Below are 18,320 nucleotides of genomic sequence, written 5' to 3'. Positions count from 1 at the left end.
TTTATTACCAAATGATATGATGTTTGTTTTTCTAATAAAGGCGCTCTGGAAGCAAAGGTGAAATGTAATATTTAATACAAATGTATACTTTGGCAAAAGATTTAGACAATATATTTTGTTCATTTTGCAATAAATATAAACAATTGTTTCATCTCAACTTTCACTTGGACTTGATTCTAAGTTTAAGTGTATATTTAGTTGGAGCATGTGTGATAAAGCATTGGTTTATTAATGAATAAACTGAGAAGGTTAGGCCGATTTGGACCTATGAGCATCACAGGAAGTCCCTACCAAGGCTGGATGCGTTAATGTTATTGTGTTGTGTACCAACCTGAAGGAGCTCCGACCCAAGCCAAGCCAAGAACCCCATCATCAAAGTCCCTGTCGGAGAAGACGTAGGCCAGGCAGTAGTCATCGTGGTTCTGCTCAGAGTTAAGCTCCAGAAACTTCTCCACTCCAATGTTGGCAAAGCGAAAAGGGTTAGTTCGGTCTTTTTCATCGTCGGTAGTATTTATCTGAATAAAGAAGAGTTTGAAAATAACACAAGAGATAGAGTAAGAGATATAGCTTATAGAGGCTTTAAATGTATACATATTCACACTGAGGAAAATCTACAACACACCATCATGGCTGAGCAGACGGGTTAACAAACTTCAGAATCAGAATACCTTCACTCAAATTAGCAGCTTAATTCCTTTCAGGTAAATGGTTATATAAAACTAAAACTTCAGCAGATTGCAGATTCAACTCACCCTGATCCTTTTGACCATGAAGGCGATGTTTCGGATGCCTAGGAAGTCTGTGCCCTGGTAAATGGAGTCAATGGCCTTCACATGGCTGGAGATCTGTGGAGAAAGTAATCCTTTAGATATGTAGTAAGGCAAAAAAATGATGCTAATCTCTGTGATTAACGACTTATTCTAGCCCAATCATTATATTTATACTAGTATAATAAATACATTTACTCTATTCCAATAATTTACTCTTTTTATAGTTCAATATAACATTGTATTATATGTTGTATTTCGATATGTGTCTGATTTGGATGTTTATTTGCAGAAGTTGTTTTATTTTGTGGTATTTTTTGACACTATGTAACACTCGCACTTCTATTGGCCAGCGCTCCAACACATTGTACGTGATAGGCTAAGGGGCGGGACATTTCCAACATATCTCTAAGCGGTTCACCAATCACAACAGAGCCGGCCAGCTAACCAATCAGAGCAGACTGGGCTCTGGTTTCAGACAGAGGGTGAAATTAGGTGTTGCAGCACAGGCAGTATGAGAAAAATAAAGCGCTTTTTGAACATTGAAGCATGTAAACATCTCACAGTAGAAGCGCAAATACAAATATGAACCTGAAAATGAGCATAACATGCGCTCTTTAATATGTACACACTATGTGCATACCTGGGCAATGACAGCCTCTCTTGTGCCGTAGTATTTGAAGAAGAGGTGGTCAGTCTGGATGAAGAGCTGGCAAGTGTTTTTCTCCTTTGCTGTTGCTCTCTTCCTCCTCAGAATAACAGGACCAGTGGATTTCTCTTCCTCCGATACACTGCTTACCCCCTGTAAGAAAAACAACCATCAGGATCAGGACACATGGGAACACATTGCCATGTTTAAAACTTCTAGCATGGCTTAAACATTGCAGGTAATCTGGCGGTGGATGAGAAAGCATGTGCACCTGAGCTAAAAATATACACATGCTTTTACTGTTGCTGCAGGGAAGGAAGGTTCTATACTGTCTGAGATAAGATCGATTAACCTCATGAGCCCTGTCCATCTGTTTAATTATTAACTAGAAGGAGGGGGAGGGGCTTTGTTGTGTGATGCTTGTACTTGCTTTTTCGGGCTCCTCTACTCCAGTTGCTTGGTATTTCAACATCCTCTCATACACCGAGTGGTCAGCGCAGCCGCCCTCTGAGCCATACTTATGAGGATAATCTGACAGATAGAGGGGAGATAAGGCAATGTTATGAACGGCTTACACTGCATCATGCTTCTCTCTCGGATCATGTGTGGTCGGCTGGTGAAGGTGAATCAGGGTAGCTGCTTTAAATAAAAAGCTTTAATGATATAGCTTTTCACCCTGTAAATCATCACTGACTAATCAGCTTTCTCTCTGAGCAGTAGACCTGCCTCTACTAATGAGAACATTGATTCTCTATTCTTTTTTTATTTAAGACTGCTGTGTAACAATGTTATCTCAAAGTTAGTATACACACTGCATTTAATTTTTGAAGGGCAAAAGAGAGGGGGCTTCGAATAAATGCATTGGGGATTTTATAAACAATGGATTTGCAGCCGCTGATAGCAGCATGAATTGTGCAGCATTTGTTTATCTGCCCCGGTTACGAAGTCCGATTCACAAAATATATTGTGTTCTTGATATTATGGCCCGTCCACACAGCGGCTTTGGAAACAGCTTGCCGGCGGGCGTGTCTGAAGCTCGACCAACAACCAATCACATGAATCTCCCGCCCCTGACACACAAGCAGCGGTTTGATTGGCTAGAGCTCGTACTGGCATATGATTTGATTGGCTGACGCTTCCACCGAAAGCTTCAGAAGCTTCAAAAGTTGAACATTGCTCAACTTTTGCAGCCTGAATTGCCAGGAAAGCTCCGCTCTGCTTCCCACAATGCAGTTCGGCGAAAAGTGACGTCACCCCATTCAAAGTGAATGGGCAGAAGCGTTGGAAGGAGCTTCCAACGCCGCTGTGTGGACGGGCCGTTAGAGTACAAACAGGCCCATAACGTTTTGCAGTGTAATTTGCGACTATTCGTGTGGCTAAATATAAGTGTTGCCTTTGCACCAAGAAAACAGTAAGACTAACAACGAGGGATACATTTTTTAAATGAAATTCAAACAGCGTGCTACTGATCCTGAAAAATAAATGCACAGGCATTCCTAAAAACATTAGCCATTTAAAAACAAAAACAAAAACAAATGTTGGGATTCAAAATAGCGGCCCGTCAGCGCTGTTGCTGTTTCCAAAGGCAATTCAGACTATAAATAATATTACTGAATGTTTTGGCATGGCACCCCTTTACAAATGTGCTTCAGCCACTAACAACTCTGAGGGCTGACGTTTGTGAATTCTCTTTCATTTTTGCAATGAGGCTCATTTGCATAGAAATGTCTATTTTGCTGTGAATAAATGCATATTACTTAATTTAACTACAGGCAAATGGCACAGGATTGTTGAGACGCTATTTGTTTGGCAGCTCAGTTAGGGGTGCAAATTATCTTTTGCGGGTGCTTTGAGAAGTAAACTGTTTATATGTTATTTGTGCATGCATGTCTTTTAAGCCAAATCAAGGTCAGAATCCAAAACACTATCATTTTAAAATAACAATTATGTTTTATATAATTTTAAAACAAAACATGTTTAAGCTAAACTAATGAGATTGGATGCTGTTTTCAATCAATCTAATTGGTCCCTTGCAGAAGCTTTTGTTTGCTGGACCTTTGATCCCATTAATAGTAGTGCAGGACATAAGCCTGAATGTTACAGGACTTTTGTTGAGTAAAGCGAACCGTCCGGTGCTGGTTACTGAACAGACTGGACAGACACTGAAACAATGCGTTGTCAGAGAAAGCCCTCTTTGTCCCTACAGTGAATGCCGTCTCATTCAACTGCTAATCAAAAGGCCCTTACAGTGTGGAACAAAGTCAAAAGGAAACCACAAGAAAGGCCAAGAGTCAGAAGTAAGGACGTTCATTGATGTCTTTTTTCCCACAGATACCAGCTTCTAAATATCGAAACAAGATATGTGATGTTTAACAACTATAGGGTAATTTGAACACTCAACTCAATATCTCTAAATAGTCAATTTAAGACTAAAATGTAAGACCTTTCCAGCTTAATGCACATTAAGGGGACCATCTGAAAACGCTGATTCATTGTACATTTACGTGTGTTTTTAGGAAAATGTTACAGATGAATTACCTACAGTACAAACACAATCATACATGTTTTTAAGGGTGACCTGTTTGAACCCTACTATGCAGATATAAGCAGACGTGTCGGACAAATCCGAATTACATGGGAAGATAAAAGGCTGAAATAAATACATAACTTGAGTTAATATTCAAATAGAAGGTTGACTAACCCAGCTTCCTCTGTACAAATGACACAATGAAATGCTGTGGGTGGATGAGTTCACAACATAATTAACCACTATTACTCTTTGCTTGCATATTCTTCAGTAGATCCAAAGAATCTCCCCATGTATGTGTGCATGTCTCAATGTATGAGTCCTCGGGTGTGAGTTCTAGATAAGTTATCAGCAGGATAGAGTGCAGTGTATCAGCCTGCCAAAAGCCAGGGCATGGTTCATATCAGACTCACTGCCTGGCTGCTCAATACAGTTCTTTGGGGCAATAATCAGAAGTTTCCAGTTGTTGGATTTAGTTTCTTAGGAATGGATATATGAGTCATAACTTTCGCTTTATCAGGCTACAATACTGCTTCCAGTATAAATAAAGACGAGAGGAAGAGGACCTCCATATCCAACAGATCACAATTCAATTATTCACAGAGCAAAAGCAATGTTTTGCTCAATATTCCTCCCAAAAGTTAATTATCTTTCTTCCCTGCTTTTAATACATTATCTTGTTTTTAGCAAAGAAGAAAAAGTCAGTTAAAAAAAACTTGGCTAAAACATTTAAACACTAATGCATTTCAAAAGAAGTCTGTTAAAAAGTACTTGCACTAGAAGACATATGTTTGTGGCATGTCTAAAAGGTATGGAGGTCACAACTTTCCCTGCAGCTGCATATTGTGCAGATTTGAACCACCTCTACCGCACACAGGGTTTTAAATGAAAGCAGGTGCAATGGTAGATACTCACTGATGTCATCCTCATGATAGATGATGGAGTGGAAGGGCACATTCTGGTCCTTCAGGTACCTCTCCGAGGGTTCAATGTAGTATGTTCCTTGATGGGATTTAATGAAGCCTTCAAAGCGGCCGTCAACCACGGAGCCATGGGTCAGGGTGCCCTTTTCGCCTGAAGCACAACGAGGATGAAGATGGGCAGAGAACAAATATACAGTCCATTCGACCAAAGAAACAGTGGTATTTGCATGGAGTATGAACAATGTAGTATTGTTTGCATTTTTAAAGAAAGGTCAACAGTAATACTTAATTAATTGACATATCTTTAGTGATATTTTATTTTCAAACTCAAGATATTTATTGTAAAATGTCTTCATTATCTGAGCGGTTTACTTATTGAAAGAGCTTTCCCGAGTGAGACAAGTAAAAACCTCTCTGTTTCTACAGTAGGTCCCCTTTCTGTTTGTTTCACAAACGCTGAGAACAAAAGTTCATTTGAACTCTGCTGGAGACGGGTAGCAGGAAGACATCCAGGAAGGAAAGGGATTAAGGGTGGAAGCCAAAACAGCATGAAAGTTAAAAGTTCTTCCTGTGTGTGTAGGCTTGTGACGAGACAAATACTCGACATAAACTACCTTTAGTTGTCCACAATATTCCATTATGCTTGACATGAAAGCATTATCTCCTAGCTGAGCTGATATGGGGGATAAAGTAGGAATGATATAAGGCGAAATGTCTTTGAAGACCTTACATTTAAATTAAAAAAATCTTAGAGAAACACAAATCTAATGTGTTGTGTGGAAACAGCTGGACTTACCAAAGATTTCTCCACTGTAAATATGTGATGTATCAATGGGTGTCTCTTCTCCAGATACATCAATGACTAGATCTGGGGAAAATGTAGTTGTATCTCTCGTCATCCGCAAGTTAAATTGTCTAAGGAGGAAAAAAAGGAGAAATTTGTAATTAACAAAATAATTAAACACCGAATGCAAATTGCACTTTGGCACACTGGTAATGTTAATGTCATGTTTTCACCATAGAGTTTTAGTTTGAAGGATGGCTCGCACTGGAAACCCGAGGCAGCCCACAGAGAATTGAGTATAAAACAAGTTCACACATTCTTCCTGCAGCTTCACAATGCTGCTCTGATAGTGGATGCTTAACACTGCTGTGCTTAGTGACTTAGAAGAAGAATTATGTCATGAGTAAAAGCACATGAACATTTGTGCACAGCCATAGTACTTTTGTATAATCCTCTCATTAAACTAACCATGATTTCTAAGAAAAAATGCAACCATCACATGAGGTGCACATGAGCTAGCTTCAAAGAAACCGGAGTACAAAGTATTTTAGGGAAATCCACTCTTTAGTAATCACATGGCTGGATCTCAAGGCAGAGCTTCCTTTAGAGATGACTCCTATGCTGTTTACAACGCTACCTCATACGGAGCCCATTATTGATTGCACCATTTTGCAGAAAGCAGCCTTATATTCCCAGAGTTGGCATTTTCAGGCAGGTTACATTTGTGGAAACATACGAGTGTACTCACTGCCACAGTGTGATAATTGGTATATTGTCCATAGTGTGGGTGAAGCTTAACATAATGAATCAAATAAAAACACTGGATCCATTTCCCCAAAAACATTATAAATTTTCTTTTCTTTGACCTTTCTGTCTGGTGACAAGCTGTAACATAGGCTATATCTTTTGCACATTGTTAGACACCAAGTTTAAGATAAGATAATGTAAAGTCATGCACAAAGTAATTTTGTCAGGGTTCATAATCTCCCTGCAGAGCCACAGAGGACATCACATGAGTGTTTTTACGTGCCGCGAGGAAACTGGCCTTTATTTGTAGAATCGGTTGAGTGGCTCTTCTTCATTGTGTGAAAAGAAGAGGGTTGCTTCCCTTTGAGCCGCTCAGGGACAGAGCACATCATTAAAGTCTAACTAAGCCACAGAGGTTTTGCAAAAGCCTTTTTGTTCATGAGGAGATAACGGCCTAAGGACATAAAGATGGACATGTGTACTGTACAAATTAATATACAAGAACGATTGAGCAAACCCAATAGAAACTGAGCACAGGAGAGAGCTAGAGGAGTAGAATGTTAAATATGTTGGAGAGTGAGATGAAGTTGAAAAGTCCAGGATATCCCTGTACAGGATGACTCTTTGACTTTCCCCAGCATCTAGTTTTCCCTTCATCACTTCTGTTCTCATTTCTAATGAACACCTTGTTGCTTTACTTCTGGTAACTTCCATTCTGCAGGTCCCTTCCCCTGCTATAGGGATAAGTCATAAAGAAACCTACATTGTGCTTTTTAGAACTAAGAAACTATTATATTATTGCCTTAGTGAAAACATTCATTCATAACAGATAAGAGGGCAGGAATGTAAGAAAAACAATAATTTGAACAAAGAGAGAAAACGGCTTAACATGTGGAACAAAGATTGCAATACGATCTACTCTTTGAATTCTGGCAAGAGATTACCAATACATTTTCTGCTTGTTATTCATTCTGGCACACCCATTACAGTTTCTTGGCCTCTTTCGACCTTATTAATGGCCACTACCACAATCAATATGACCTCATGACTCCATCTATGCCCAATCAAAAGCTCAGTCAACCCAACATAACACCATGGCACGCTGGTAACAGACAGATGAATCCATAAGTAGATTATTCCGTTACAGATGTAAGCTGCATTATCAGGGATCTGATTTAATATGGTGTTGCTTTCAAGGGGTTGTTAACTATTTAAATGATAGAGAACCATTTGTATTTAAGTTAAGTTGCATATGTCATAAGTTAGACATACGTTTGAGGTACCAAAGGGCTCAATCCTTGGCTGCCATCATATTTTTTATTAATATGAATTAATGACTTGAAGGCTAACTGAAAAATCTTCTGTGTCTATAGGGGACTGTCTGCTGGTTTAAATGGTATCACCCAAATAAGTGAAATGAAAAATAAATAACTTCATGATCTTTTCTGGGTGATGGAGCTATAAATAAAACAGAAATTCTCCAAGTACCACATATACAATGAAAGGTAATATATTGTAGACGATGGACTAAATTGGGAAAAACGTGTGAAACATGCAAAAGATTCATGGAGATGCTTGGTGAGAAAAGTTAGTTATTTCATCGATCTCCTTATTAAAATCTGTATGATTATCTCTAAGGAAGTCAGAAACTGCTCGTTTCTTTTTTCAATATAAATCACTGAATCATGTTCAAGACAAAAACCCAGCAGAAAATAAACATGGCTTACAGACAGGAAAAGCAGAGGCTGTGGATCAGCTTCTCATTGAATCAGTTGACTGAAATTATTCAGACATTTCCCAAAGCTAAACATACCGTCTCGTTCATCTGACAGTCACACTTTTCTCAGTAAGCCGGCCATGTCTAAAGAGATGGTATGCTTACAATGAGGCCATTATCCACCCTATATTTAAAACTGAATCTACCCATCAAAAATACAAGTATCAATTATATGTTCATGTTGGTGCTTCTGGCCTGCTAACCAAACATAGCTGAACATTCACTGTTGAAGAAGTAAGCTCACAAGTTAGTACTTGAATATCAGAGAACTGAACTATGATCACAATCAGATGATTTTTGAAATGTGTCATTGCTTCCTGTGTGAGCGATTAGTTAACTTCAATGAATGCAGGTCTTTCAACACACCTGAGCTCTTCATATTGCATAACTTTTAATTTGGTGTTGTATTATAAAGAGAAAAATACACCTCACAAATGAGTATTTGATACTTAGAAAGCTGGAGACTGAACTGAATTATTGGAACTTTATTATAACTAATGCATGACTATATTAAAAGAGCCCTAAGGAGATAACGGTCTGCCCTGCCTTGTCACGTCACCTGAACCAGCTGCTTATGAGCATTGGGCATACACAAGGAAGCATTGCTCTTATTACAAAAAATGAATGAATAGTATGAATAATAAAATGTCTAGAATAATAAAATGTCTAGATAATAAAGAAGTTATATTTAGTTCCTAAATTGTGTGTATCTTGACAAAAAGATCTGTCATATTGCGCTCATAATGGAATTATATATTATTGGTCGCTCAAGTAGCAATGGATTCAGGCTTGATTATTCATTATTTCTTTACTGCTCATAAATGCCTCATTAATGCAGCCTGTTCAAGGCGGGTATGTTGCACCATTATTCTGCGACCGGCAGTGTTTATGCAAGGCCAGGAGAGACAGGAAAGAGCACAAAAGCACAGGAAAGGAATCTGTTTGCCAGGGCATTGATAACCCTCAACAGACAGGTTTGGTGAAAACAACCAGCACAACCAGCAAAGCCCCTAGTAAACCCCCCCTTATTATTACTACGAATAATGAGGTAAGCCTCTTCATAGTTTTAAATAACCACAATTTGGCCGCAGGTTCTCTCAGAGAATCATGGACAATAGTGTCAGGTATGTTTTTTTCTATCAAGTGTAAAAACAACACAAGATCAAACTTCCACACGTGTTGTCTACTGCAAAGAAAACAGCTCAATATGAGCAACAGGCCAGTGTTATGTTACAATGGATTGTTGTCTTTGGCTACAGTTTGACCAAATGGATCACTAAGCAAATAGTGTAATCATGTCATAAATAAGATATTTAAAATCTAATGGCACTGTGGGAACCGAACAAACATTGACATATCCATCTCGCATTCAAATGCATTGCCCGCCAGATGTTATTTCAAAATAAGACATATCTTGTGTTGATGATGAAGTAATACCAGTAACAACAATGAAGATAATTTGAGCACCAGGAAAAGCGCTTTATAAATAACATGTACTATTATTATAATTATGAGATAAAGCATTGTAATCATTCTAATATGTAAGTGCATAGAGTAGGACAAATAAGCACAAAAAGTTCATGCAGTATTGTTTGAGGATACATTGGAAGACAGAAAAAGAGTGAATAAATGAAGAAACAGAGTGTGTGTGTGTGTGTGTGTGTGTGTGTGTGTGTGTGTGTGTGTGTGTGTGTGTGTGTGTGTGTGTGTGTGTGTGTGTGTGTGTGTGTGTGTGTGTGTGTGTGTGTGTGTGTGTGTGTGTGTGTGTGTGTGTGTGTGTGTGTGTGTGTGTGTGTGTGTGTGTGTGTGTGTGTGTGTGTGTGTGTGCGCTTAAACTGACCTTCCATGTGCATGGAAGTCGAGCTGCACGGTCCTGTCTTGAGGAAAGAGGGCCCTCTTGGCCCTCTGGTGACTGTTGTGCAGGGCTTCGATGTCATACGATAATCCCTCATAATGGCGAATATATTTATTCAATGGTTTCTCGAACTGACCTGAAAGAGAGTTCAGTGGCTCATCAATATTTCATACATTTTCTGCAAGGGCAAGATTTCAGTTTCACATTTTATTAGACATTTCTGGTTTAGCTATTAGTCTGAGATGTGTATTATCATTATCAAGTTTGAGAACAAATAAAAACAACAATTTAAAAAAGTGTTGATCCTTTTAGTAAACCTACAGTTAGTCAAAGAAAAATGTATGTTATCATTAACCTGGGCCTTTGTGAGTTATCAAAGGGTCTTTCATGAAAAAAGGCCTATGGAGGGAGGTCGGTAAAAGAGGATGAACCTCTACCAGAGCAATCAATTATCCTACAAGCTGTCACTCACTAGACATGCTTAACAGGCTTATTCAGTTTATAGATGTAACCCCAGAGAGGTAATCCCACCAGCTTTCATACTGACCATTCCTTTGTTCTTTTTACAAAGACAAAGAAAGTCATTTTAAAGCGCAAATGAGGAGCACATGATGCACAGCAGGTGACGGAGGTTCTGTTTCAGTAGTACTGTACTGTCATTGTGCAAAAACAGTGGCTGATTTGACTGAAGGCTATTTAAATGCTAATCTACATTCCTGAGGGAAACACAGAATGCTCTTAATAAATATCCATCTGGAGTTTTGGGTTACAAAAGGAAATGCTCTGTTGTTGGCTAAAATAGTAGCCTTAATAGATTCATTAACAGGGGCTCCATTTAAAGTGCTAGGACTGACAGCTCTGAGTTGTTGTGATGAAAGATACACAGACGAGATCCAGACAAGACAGCCCTAAACAGGGAGTGGCTGTACTAGGCTGGTAGCAACTTGTCCATGAATGCAGCGAGAACATATTCCAACCACCAGCTTTACCAACAACAAACTAGACACCCCAACAATCAGCCTTAGAAAAATCAATGGAATAGGTTTTTAACAAAAACAAACACTGCCAGCTCAGATTGCCCAGATCTGCCTGCTCAGTAGGACAACTCCACATAGCTGATTTATTCAAATACAATGGTTGTGTTACGACCCCCTCCACTCCACTAGGGGTCTCTGCATTTGTGTTCTGCTTGCTGGCTCTTGTTTGTGTTTCAGGTGATCAACCTGATGAGCCACACCTGGGCCTTCAACAAAAGACCAACACCATCCCATACTGCCGGGCACTCTTCTGTTGGACACGACCGTGTCTTTGTTTCTGCACATTTTCACACAATCATTACTGATATCTGACTTCCATGTTTGCTTAGGTTTCTTTGAAGTCCTTTGGTTTTTGTTATATCGTAAATAAATATGTATCGTGTGACACTTAACTTGTTTGGTCTCCCATCTTTGTTGCAGCCTATGAGCCAGGCCGTAACAGCTTGCATTATAAATTAGCAGTTTCTGATCACATCAAAACATTTACAAATAATAAAAATGGTCAAATACCAGAATAAGGGCTCTCATCAAAGTGACAAAGAGTCTGACAAAGATGTCAAGGTTCCGCAAGTGTTCCATGTAAACATCTCCTCCAGAGTATAATCATAACTAACGTACCAGTGTGCAAGCAAACATTCTCAAATAGACAAAGAGCTCCTCAACAGTTGTGTTGAAAATAAAATCACTGGTACTCCTAATGACATGTTTTTAATACAAACAAAAATATGGTTTGCACCAGATTTGTTCAATTAAAGCTCAGGGAAACTGGACTTTTCCCTGAATGTGATGGTGGTATCAGGATATTTGTACTCTTTATTCTCAACCTACGGGGCTTAACTGGTGTTACAACATTCCCACCAGACTGAACAAAGCATTCACCTTGAATGGCTGCCTTCACAACCACTGAACTTAACAAGACCATATGTTAAACTCATATTTTTCATAAAAAATTTCATGAAAACTTGTCCTTGTCTGCAATGAAGGGTTAAGAATTCCTGTGAAAAGCTAGAGCTACAATACAAACAAATTATTATTAAAAAAAAAAAAAAATCTTAATTTTACTACCCAACGTCATTTTGAAAAGTGATCCTGCTCAGGTCAGTTAAATTAAATCCTTGCTTCCCTCACTTGCGTCGTTTCCCTGCGTCTAGTCACTCCCACCAGGGAAGCATGGAGAGATGCAAGGAAACCACGAGATGCAGGGAAATGAGTTTTAAGAGCAATGGGAGGTCCTTTCCTCCGGAGCTTCACGTGAAGCGACGTCCGTTTGTGATGACGCCGCACAGCTGTTCGTCTGACAGCAGCTCTGTCCCTGTTATTTTCACAAACACCCCCGCCACACATTTACTGACACAAACATTTGTATCATCTGTTGTAGACCCCAATAAATAAAATAAAATAAGAACTCATTCTCAAAAAAGATAAACGCCATTCTTAAAATGTATAAACGAACAATAGTTTGATTAATATTGATTAGAGTGCACAATAGAAATAAAATAAATGAGAAGAAAAAGAGATATGTTATCTATCAAAACCCAGTTAGATTAACATTCATTGGATTGCACACTTTGTTTGTTTGTGTGGATATTAGGGGTGTAACGGTACACGTACCCGTACCGAAATTATTCGGTACGGGCCCTTCGGTTCGGTACACGTGTGTACCGAAGTGTACCGAACGCATATAACGTTAAACATAAAAAATTGAGAACGTGAACAACTTCTTGGAAGTAATCTCAGGTGCTGCGTTGCAGCATTCAGAGTAATTTGCACCCATTGTGATCAACGCGTCATAGAGCGAGCAAGTCATTTCATTGGACGAGCTGGTCAGAGGGATGCGTTCAAATGTAGTCAGTAATTTGAGGAACTGTCGAAATGGCGAACGCAGATAAAGTTGAGCTCGAAAATCCTCCAGCATCATTGAAGTCTCCGGTTTGGGAACATTTTGGTATCGCAGTTACGTACAAGGATGACGGACAAAGACAGGTGGACCGAACCAAAGCTGTTTGTCGGCATTGTTCAACTAAAATTGGTTACGCGGCTGGCAATACATCAAACTTGCACACTCATTTGAAAAGGCATCACCCGAACGTGAATATCACCGGTACCAAAAGACTGAAGTGCAAACCCAACTCCCATTAGCATTTAAGCCTCCACCACTCGCAAAAACTTCAGACCGAGCCAAAGCTATTTACAAACGGCAAATATCCTTATGTTGCCATGTTAGCAAAGCGCTACCTGGCTGTGTCTGCTACCTCTGTCCCTAGCGAGAGGGTGTGTTCTCCACAGCAGGAGACATTGCTAGTGCCAGCAGATCTGCCCTTTCAGCAAGCAATGTGGACAAGTACATTTTTCTTTAAAAAAACATGAAAATACAATGATAAGCAAGTCATAATGTCAAACTGGCTGCTTAGGTACTAGTACAGTAAAGTTCAAATACAGATTATTTCAGTTCATCGAAAAGCTGCACCTTAATGTTTATTGTATTTTATATTTATTTGAGTGAATATTCATAGTTTAATAATAATTAAAAACCCAAAACTAATAGTTTATGTTTTGTGAGTACTAGTACAGTAAAGTTCAAATACAGATTATTTCAGTTCATCGAAATGCTGCACCTTAATGTTTATTTTATTATATTTTGTATTTATTTGAGTGAATACATTATTCACAGTTTAATAATAATTAAAAAAAAAGATGTTATGTTTTGTGATAATTTTTTCTGCTGTACCGAAAACGTACCGAACCGAACCGTGACCTAAAAACCGAGGTATGTACCGAACCGAAATGTTTGTGAACCGTTACACTCCTAGTGGATATGTAGCACATTATTTAATTAGCACTTAATGACTGACTGAATGGAAATGACAAAAAAATGAAAATGTAAAACGAAAAAAGCAATCATGAAAATGTTTCCAATAAATTAATAAAATGATTTTTAACCACTTTGTTGTTCAGATATATCACATATTTGTAACTAAATGATACATTAATTGAAACAAAACACGGTATAAACTGAGGCGTGACTCCCGTGAGGTTCATGTGTTTTCTTCACTCCGCTGGGAAACTGCTCTCATGTCAAGAAGCATCAGATCAGTGCATGCACTGCATCGTCCAATCAGTGAGCGATACACAGTAAGGGGGCGGGGCGAGTATCTGAGGATTTCATCGAAGGATGGTCTGGTGGTTCCTCGGTTATCGCTCCTCCATTATCGCTCCTCCGGCAGAAATAAGAGCCATGGGACAGTACTCAAGATGGCGCAGACAAATCAACTTCCGGTGAGACCGAGGACCGAGGAAATGAAAATAGTCGACCTGAGACGGGGCCACAGTGTTTCCCCTATATGCGCGCCGCTGCTACGGGGCACCAGCCAGGTACCAAAAAAGAGGCTGTGTGCTCCTCGCCACGGAGGAGCACACAGCCTCTGTGAGCGAGCGAGACAGCTAGAGAGAGCACACCTTTATCTATTTAATATAGTTGTAAAAAAAGTAAGTAAGAAATCATTCCAATGTGTACTATAGGACAGTACAAAAAAACAGTATAAAAGGAGAGTGATTAGTAAAATATGCATAAAGAAAAAGAAAGAATGCTAACTAGGTAACATAAGATAAGAATAAACAAGTTTAAATGATTTGTTGTTGGTTGTGATCATATTCTAAAGATTTTTGGATTATTGAAAAGTATACAGCTCTCTTTCATCTGAGTGTCCACCCCCAAATAAAGCAGGTTAAAATAATTAAATTGCATACATTTTATTTTGATTGTTTGTTATGTGGATGTGTAGTATTTGTGTTACTGTATGTTCAATAAAGGTGATTTAGCAAAATACATGTGTCGAGCCTCAAGAGCCTTTCTTGTGCTGGCAGACACAGAAACATATTGGCGGGGCGCACTTCGCACGCACTAAAAAATTCCACGCGCTCCGCGCTCACATTTTGCTAGCCCCGCGTGCCTTAGCACCGCTGCTATGACTCCATCGTAGGGGAAACACTGAAATATATTGGCTTAAAAAGGTATTACTTCATTTGGAATTCATTAGTTATTTCTAGAATTACACATTTAATACAAAAATAATATTTTATTTAAAATCTAATGCAATGTATTTATTGTTTAAAAAAAGATCACTTAATGGTGCATATTATTGTAGGTTATCTTGTACCAAGTTGATTATAAATGTGTTGTTAAATTAATCACTATTACTATAACATTGATTTTTTTTCTCCCTTCTTTCTTTAGGCACACTGCCTGTAAATGATGTGCAGAAAAAATCTTGTGAACTAAATTCTGAACCCCTACTTTATATGAGCCTAAATGGATTGCAAAGAGGTAGACGCTGAGATATCTGGACAGACAGCAACTAAAGCCGAGTAAAAATCTGGGAGTCCATTTGACTGTAAAGGCTACAGTACGTCATTGTGATTTCAGTGCAATCTGTTTCAGCCTCGGGAACCTCAATAAAGACAAATCTTGACTGAGAGGAAACCACTGACTGAAACTGAGGAGGTGGTAACAGCAGACATAACAAGTGAAGACAGTGTGGCTTACATGGCACATCAGTCAACCGGCAGCTCGGGGCAAGTAAAATGTCTCAATGTACTCAACTGGTGTATCATTGAGGTCCTGGAAAATAACATTAATAGGGGTTGCTAAAACCTGCAGGTCTAGCAAAGATTGCCCAAACACCTTCATGCTACATTACTCTGCAACATACCATCACTGTGCAGGCCAAGTAACAGCAGCAATAACAGTGAGATAACCTGGTTTAACTGAAATACTGACTTCCTCAGCAATGTTTCAAACATGCCCAATTCATATTCAACCAGAAGTAGCTTTTCCAACATGCCTGTGACATTGATCATATATTTCAGAGCATTGCGAGGTTTGTGAGGCCTTGATGCAGCTTAAGCATCATTATGTTTCTGTCTGATCATTAAAAGGAAAGAGGTTAGGTAAAAGCAGACAAGGAACAGTTTTTTTAACTCAAGATCCACTTCAACTTCTTCACCGAAGAATAACTTGCTACGGTTGCTAATTTGACAGTCTAAATGCAACAATGTTGCAGCACTTTTATCAATCATGCCTGTACAGTGACGGTTTTAAACAGACACAGTTAGTATGTTTAACTGATAAAGTAAGCTCCATGAAACAAGCCATTATTATTATTATACTAGTTATAGAAAAGCTCTATCTCACAATATGTGGAGTTTGGGTACAACTTCTCCAACAGTAAAGCAGCACTTTCCTGGAAGGCAGCATGCAATATTTAACCTCACATCTCATAAGGCATTTAATGTTAAGTGATCCAGCTGACATTTAAATGTTCATTTATGAATATTTGTTTGTACTGTAGGATCTGAATATGAGCAGAATCCTTTTAAAAACGAATGTGATATCATGTGTTATACATTTTATTGATTAATTTGCTTCATTTTAGCACATTTCTGTGACCATATTGTTTACTTTTATTTCTGCACACACGACACAGAATAAACTAGCCCTTTCAGCAATTGTTTTCAATTTCTCAACTTAGAGGTTTTATCATTGTGATTATGAAGCAGTTTGGGTGGTGAACCTATCAAATCTATACACAAATTAAAAGAAGGAGAAGATAAACAAATCTTAATATCAGATAAAATTACTTTCATTATGATTTCATCAACTAAAAACACAGTGGAAATTGTGCTCGTTTGTTTGCTTGTTTGACTAATGGTGACTCACTGAGAGCAGGAAACGGTGTACTGAAAAGACAGCAAGCTTTTGTCTATCAAAATAGACCTCAAAAGCACTTATATGGCACAGCTAAGATATGATGATACTGTAATTAAAGAACATTTTAGGTAAGCATTCAATTAAATATCTGTAAGGTGGTTACACAGCATGACAAGCGCCTAGTAATTTTAAAAAAGCAATGAGATTTCCCTTCATAACTTTTAGCTGTGAACTCATCCCTGGCAAGAACAGGAAAGGGATATCAAGTTGTTGTGGACAACGCCCGTGGACCAAATCACTTTTAAGTTAGGGTAATTAAAGGTCAATAGTGGGAATTTTTTTATTGAGTTTTCAAATAGCTTCTTGTGGATATTACAACCGTTAAGGCAGTGCATCATTATACATGTCTACGCAAGTCGCCTGCCAGTTCAGAGTACTACATCTTAAGCTAGCATTATTAGTTGAAATTATTCAAACACGGATAAACATTTATGTAACTTCCGAGCAGCGGTTTTAAGTGACGACGTATATTTAGTCAAGAACTGTTCTTAATTACAATGTTGAGGTACTTGTACTTTACTTGAGTATTTCCATTGTATGCTACGTTGCACTTCTACTCCACTACAATTCAGTGGTAAATATTGTACTTTTACTCCACTACAGGTTACTTCGCAGTTATAAATAAATGATCAAAACACTTCAAAAATACTTTAGATAGACCTGGAATAAATTCACAATTAGTTGAAAGAAGTTCCACCTTTGATAAACACATTAATGCATACAATTATAACCAAAACATATATTATAAGATTGTGAAATGGGCCAATCAGCATAATGAGTCCTTTACTTTTGGTACTTTAAGTATATTTAGATGCCAATACTTTAGTACTTTTACTTGAGTAACATTATGAATACAGGACGTTTACTTGTAACAGAGTATTCCTACACTTTGGTATTTCTCCTTTAACTTATGCAATATTTGAGTACTGTTTCCGAGTGTATTTATAAGCTAAACCGTCGTTATTCAAAGTGTCTGTTTGTGGACGTTAGCCTCAGTTTACCCCCCATGAACTGCCAAAAAACAGGCTATTTATCGTCAGAATACTCATCCTGTATCACCCAAACGTAATTTACTTCATACACTACCAACCCCATCCCGTTAATCACGGGTTAGCAGCCCACAAATCAATACATTGACTACTATTAACATTAGCCGGCTAACGTTAGCTAGCAAGTTCGATAGCCAGAGTACAACTGCCTGATCCGATTAGCGCTAGCTCGGCTGACGATCACTGAGCACTTTCCTCTCCGTGTGAATCAATGGAAAACTTACCTCTAATATCTTGTAGGCAGCAAAGCAGGAGAATTATATTTAAAAATATCATATCGAAATCCCCTGGTAAACCAGCTAAGCGTCCCAGCGAAACCAGCGAAACCAGCGAATTTATCTTGTTTCGCTTATTTCACTTAAAGGTGTAGTCGCCCTTCCGAGTTAGCTAGCTCCCATCACAACACAGCTCTGTCTACCGCAGCCCGACGTCAGACAG

General features: G+C 38.6%; 1 protein-coding gene across 1 annotated transcript in view; it reads right to left on the bottom strand.

Moving 5' to 3' along the window:
- adam10a (ADAM metallopeptidase domain 10a) overlaps nt 1-18,320 on the bottom strand; it is a 29,018-nt gene extending 10,698 nt beyond the window's left edge. The window contains exons 1-8 of the mRNA XM_034111907.1: nt 18,107-18,320; nt 10,015-10,165; nt 5,663-5,781; nt 4,859-5,017; nt 1,847-1,947; nt 1,411-1,569; nt 753-845; nt 332-515 (exon numbers count right to left, since the gene is read on the bottom strand). Of these exons, the coding sequence (XP_033967798.1) occupies nt 332-515; nt 753-845; nt 1,411-1,569; nt 1,847-1,947; nt 4,859-5,017; nt 5,663-5,781; nt 10,015-10,165; nt 18,107-18,158 (1,018 nt within the window). The 5' untranslated portion in view covers nt 18,159-18,320. The remainder of the gene's footprint in view (nt 1-331; nt 516-752; nt 846-1,410; nt 1,570-1,846; nt 1,948-4,858; nt 5,018-5,662; nt 5,782-10,014; nt 10,166-18,106) is intronic.

The sequence above is a fragment of the Pseudochaenichthys georgianus genome, chromosome 3 (genome assembly GCF_902827115.2).
Source record: "Pseudochaenichthys georgianus chromosome 3, fPseGeo1.2, whole genome shotgun sequence".
In the NCBI taxonomy this organism is placed as follows: Eukaryota; Metazoa; Chordata; class Actinopteri; order Perciformes; family Channichthyidae; genus Pseudochaenichthys; species Pseudochaenichthys georgianus.
The sequence above is the reverse complement of the archived record's forward strand: the minus strand, read 5'-3'. Positions and strand labels throughout refer to the sequence as shown.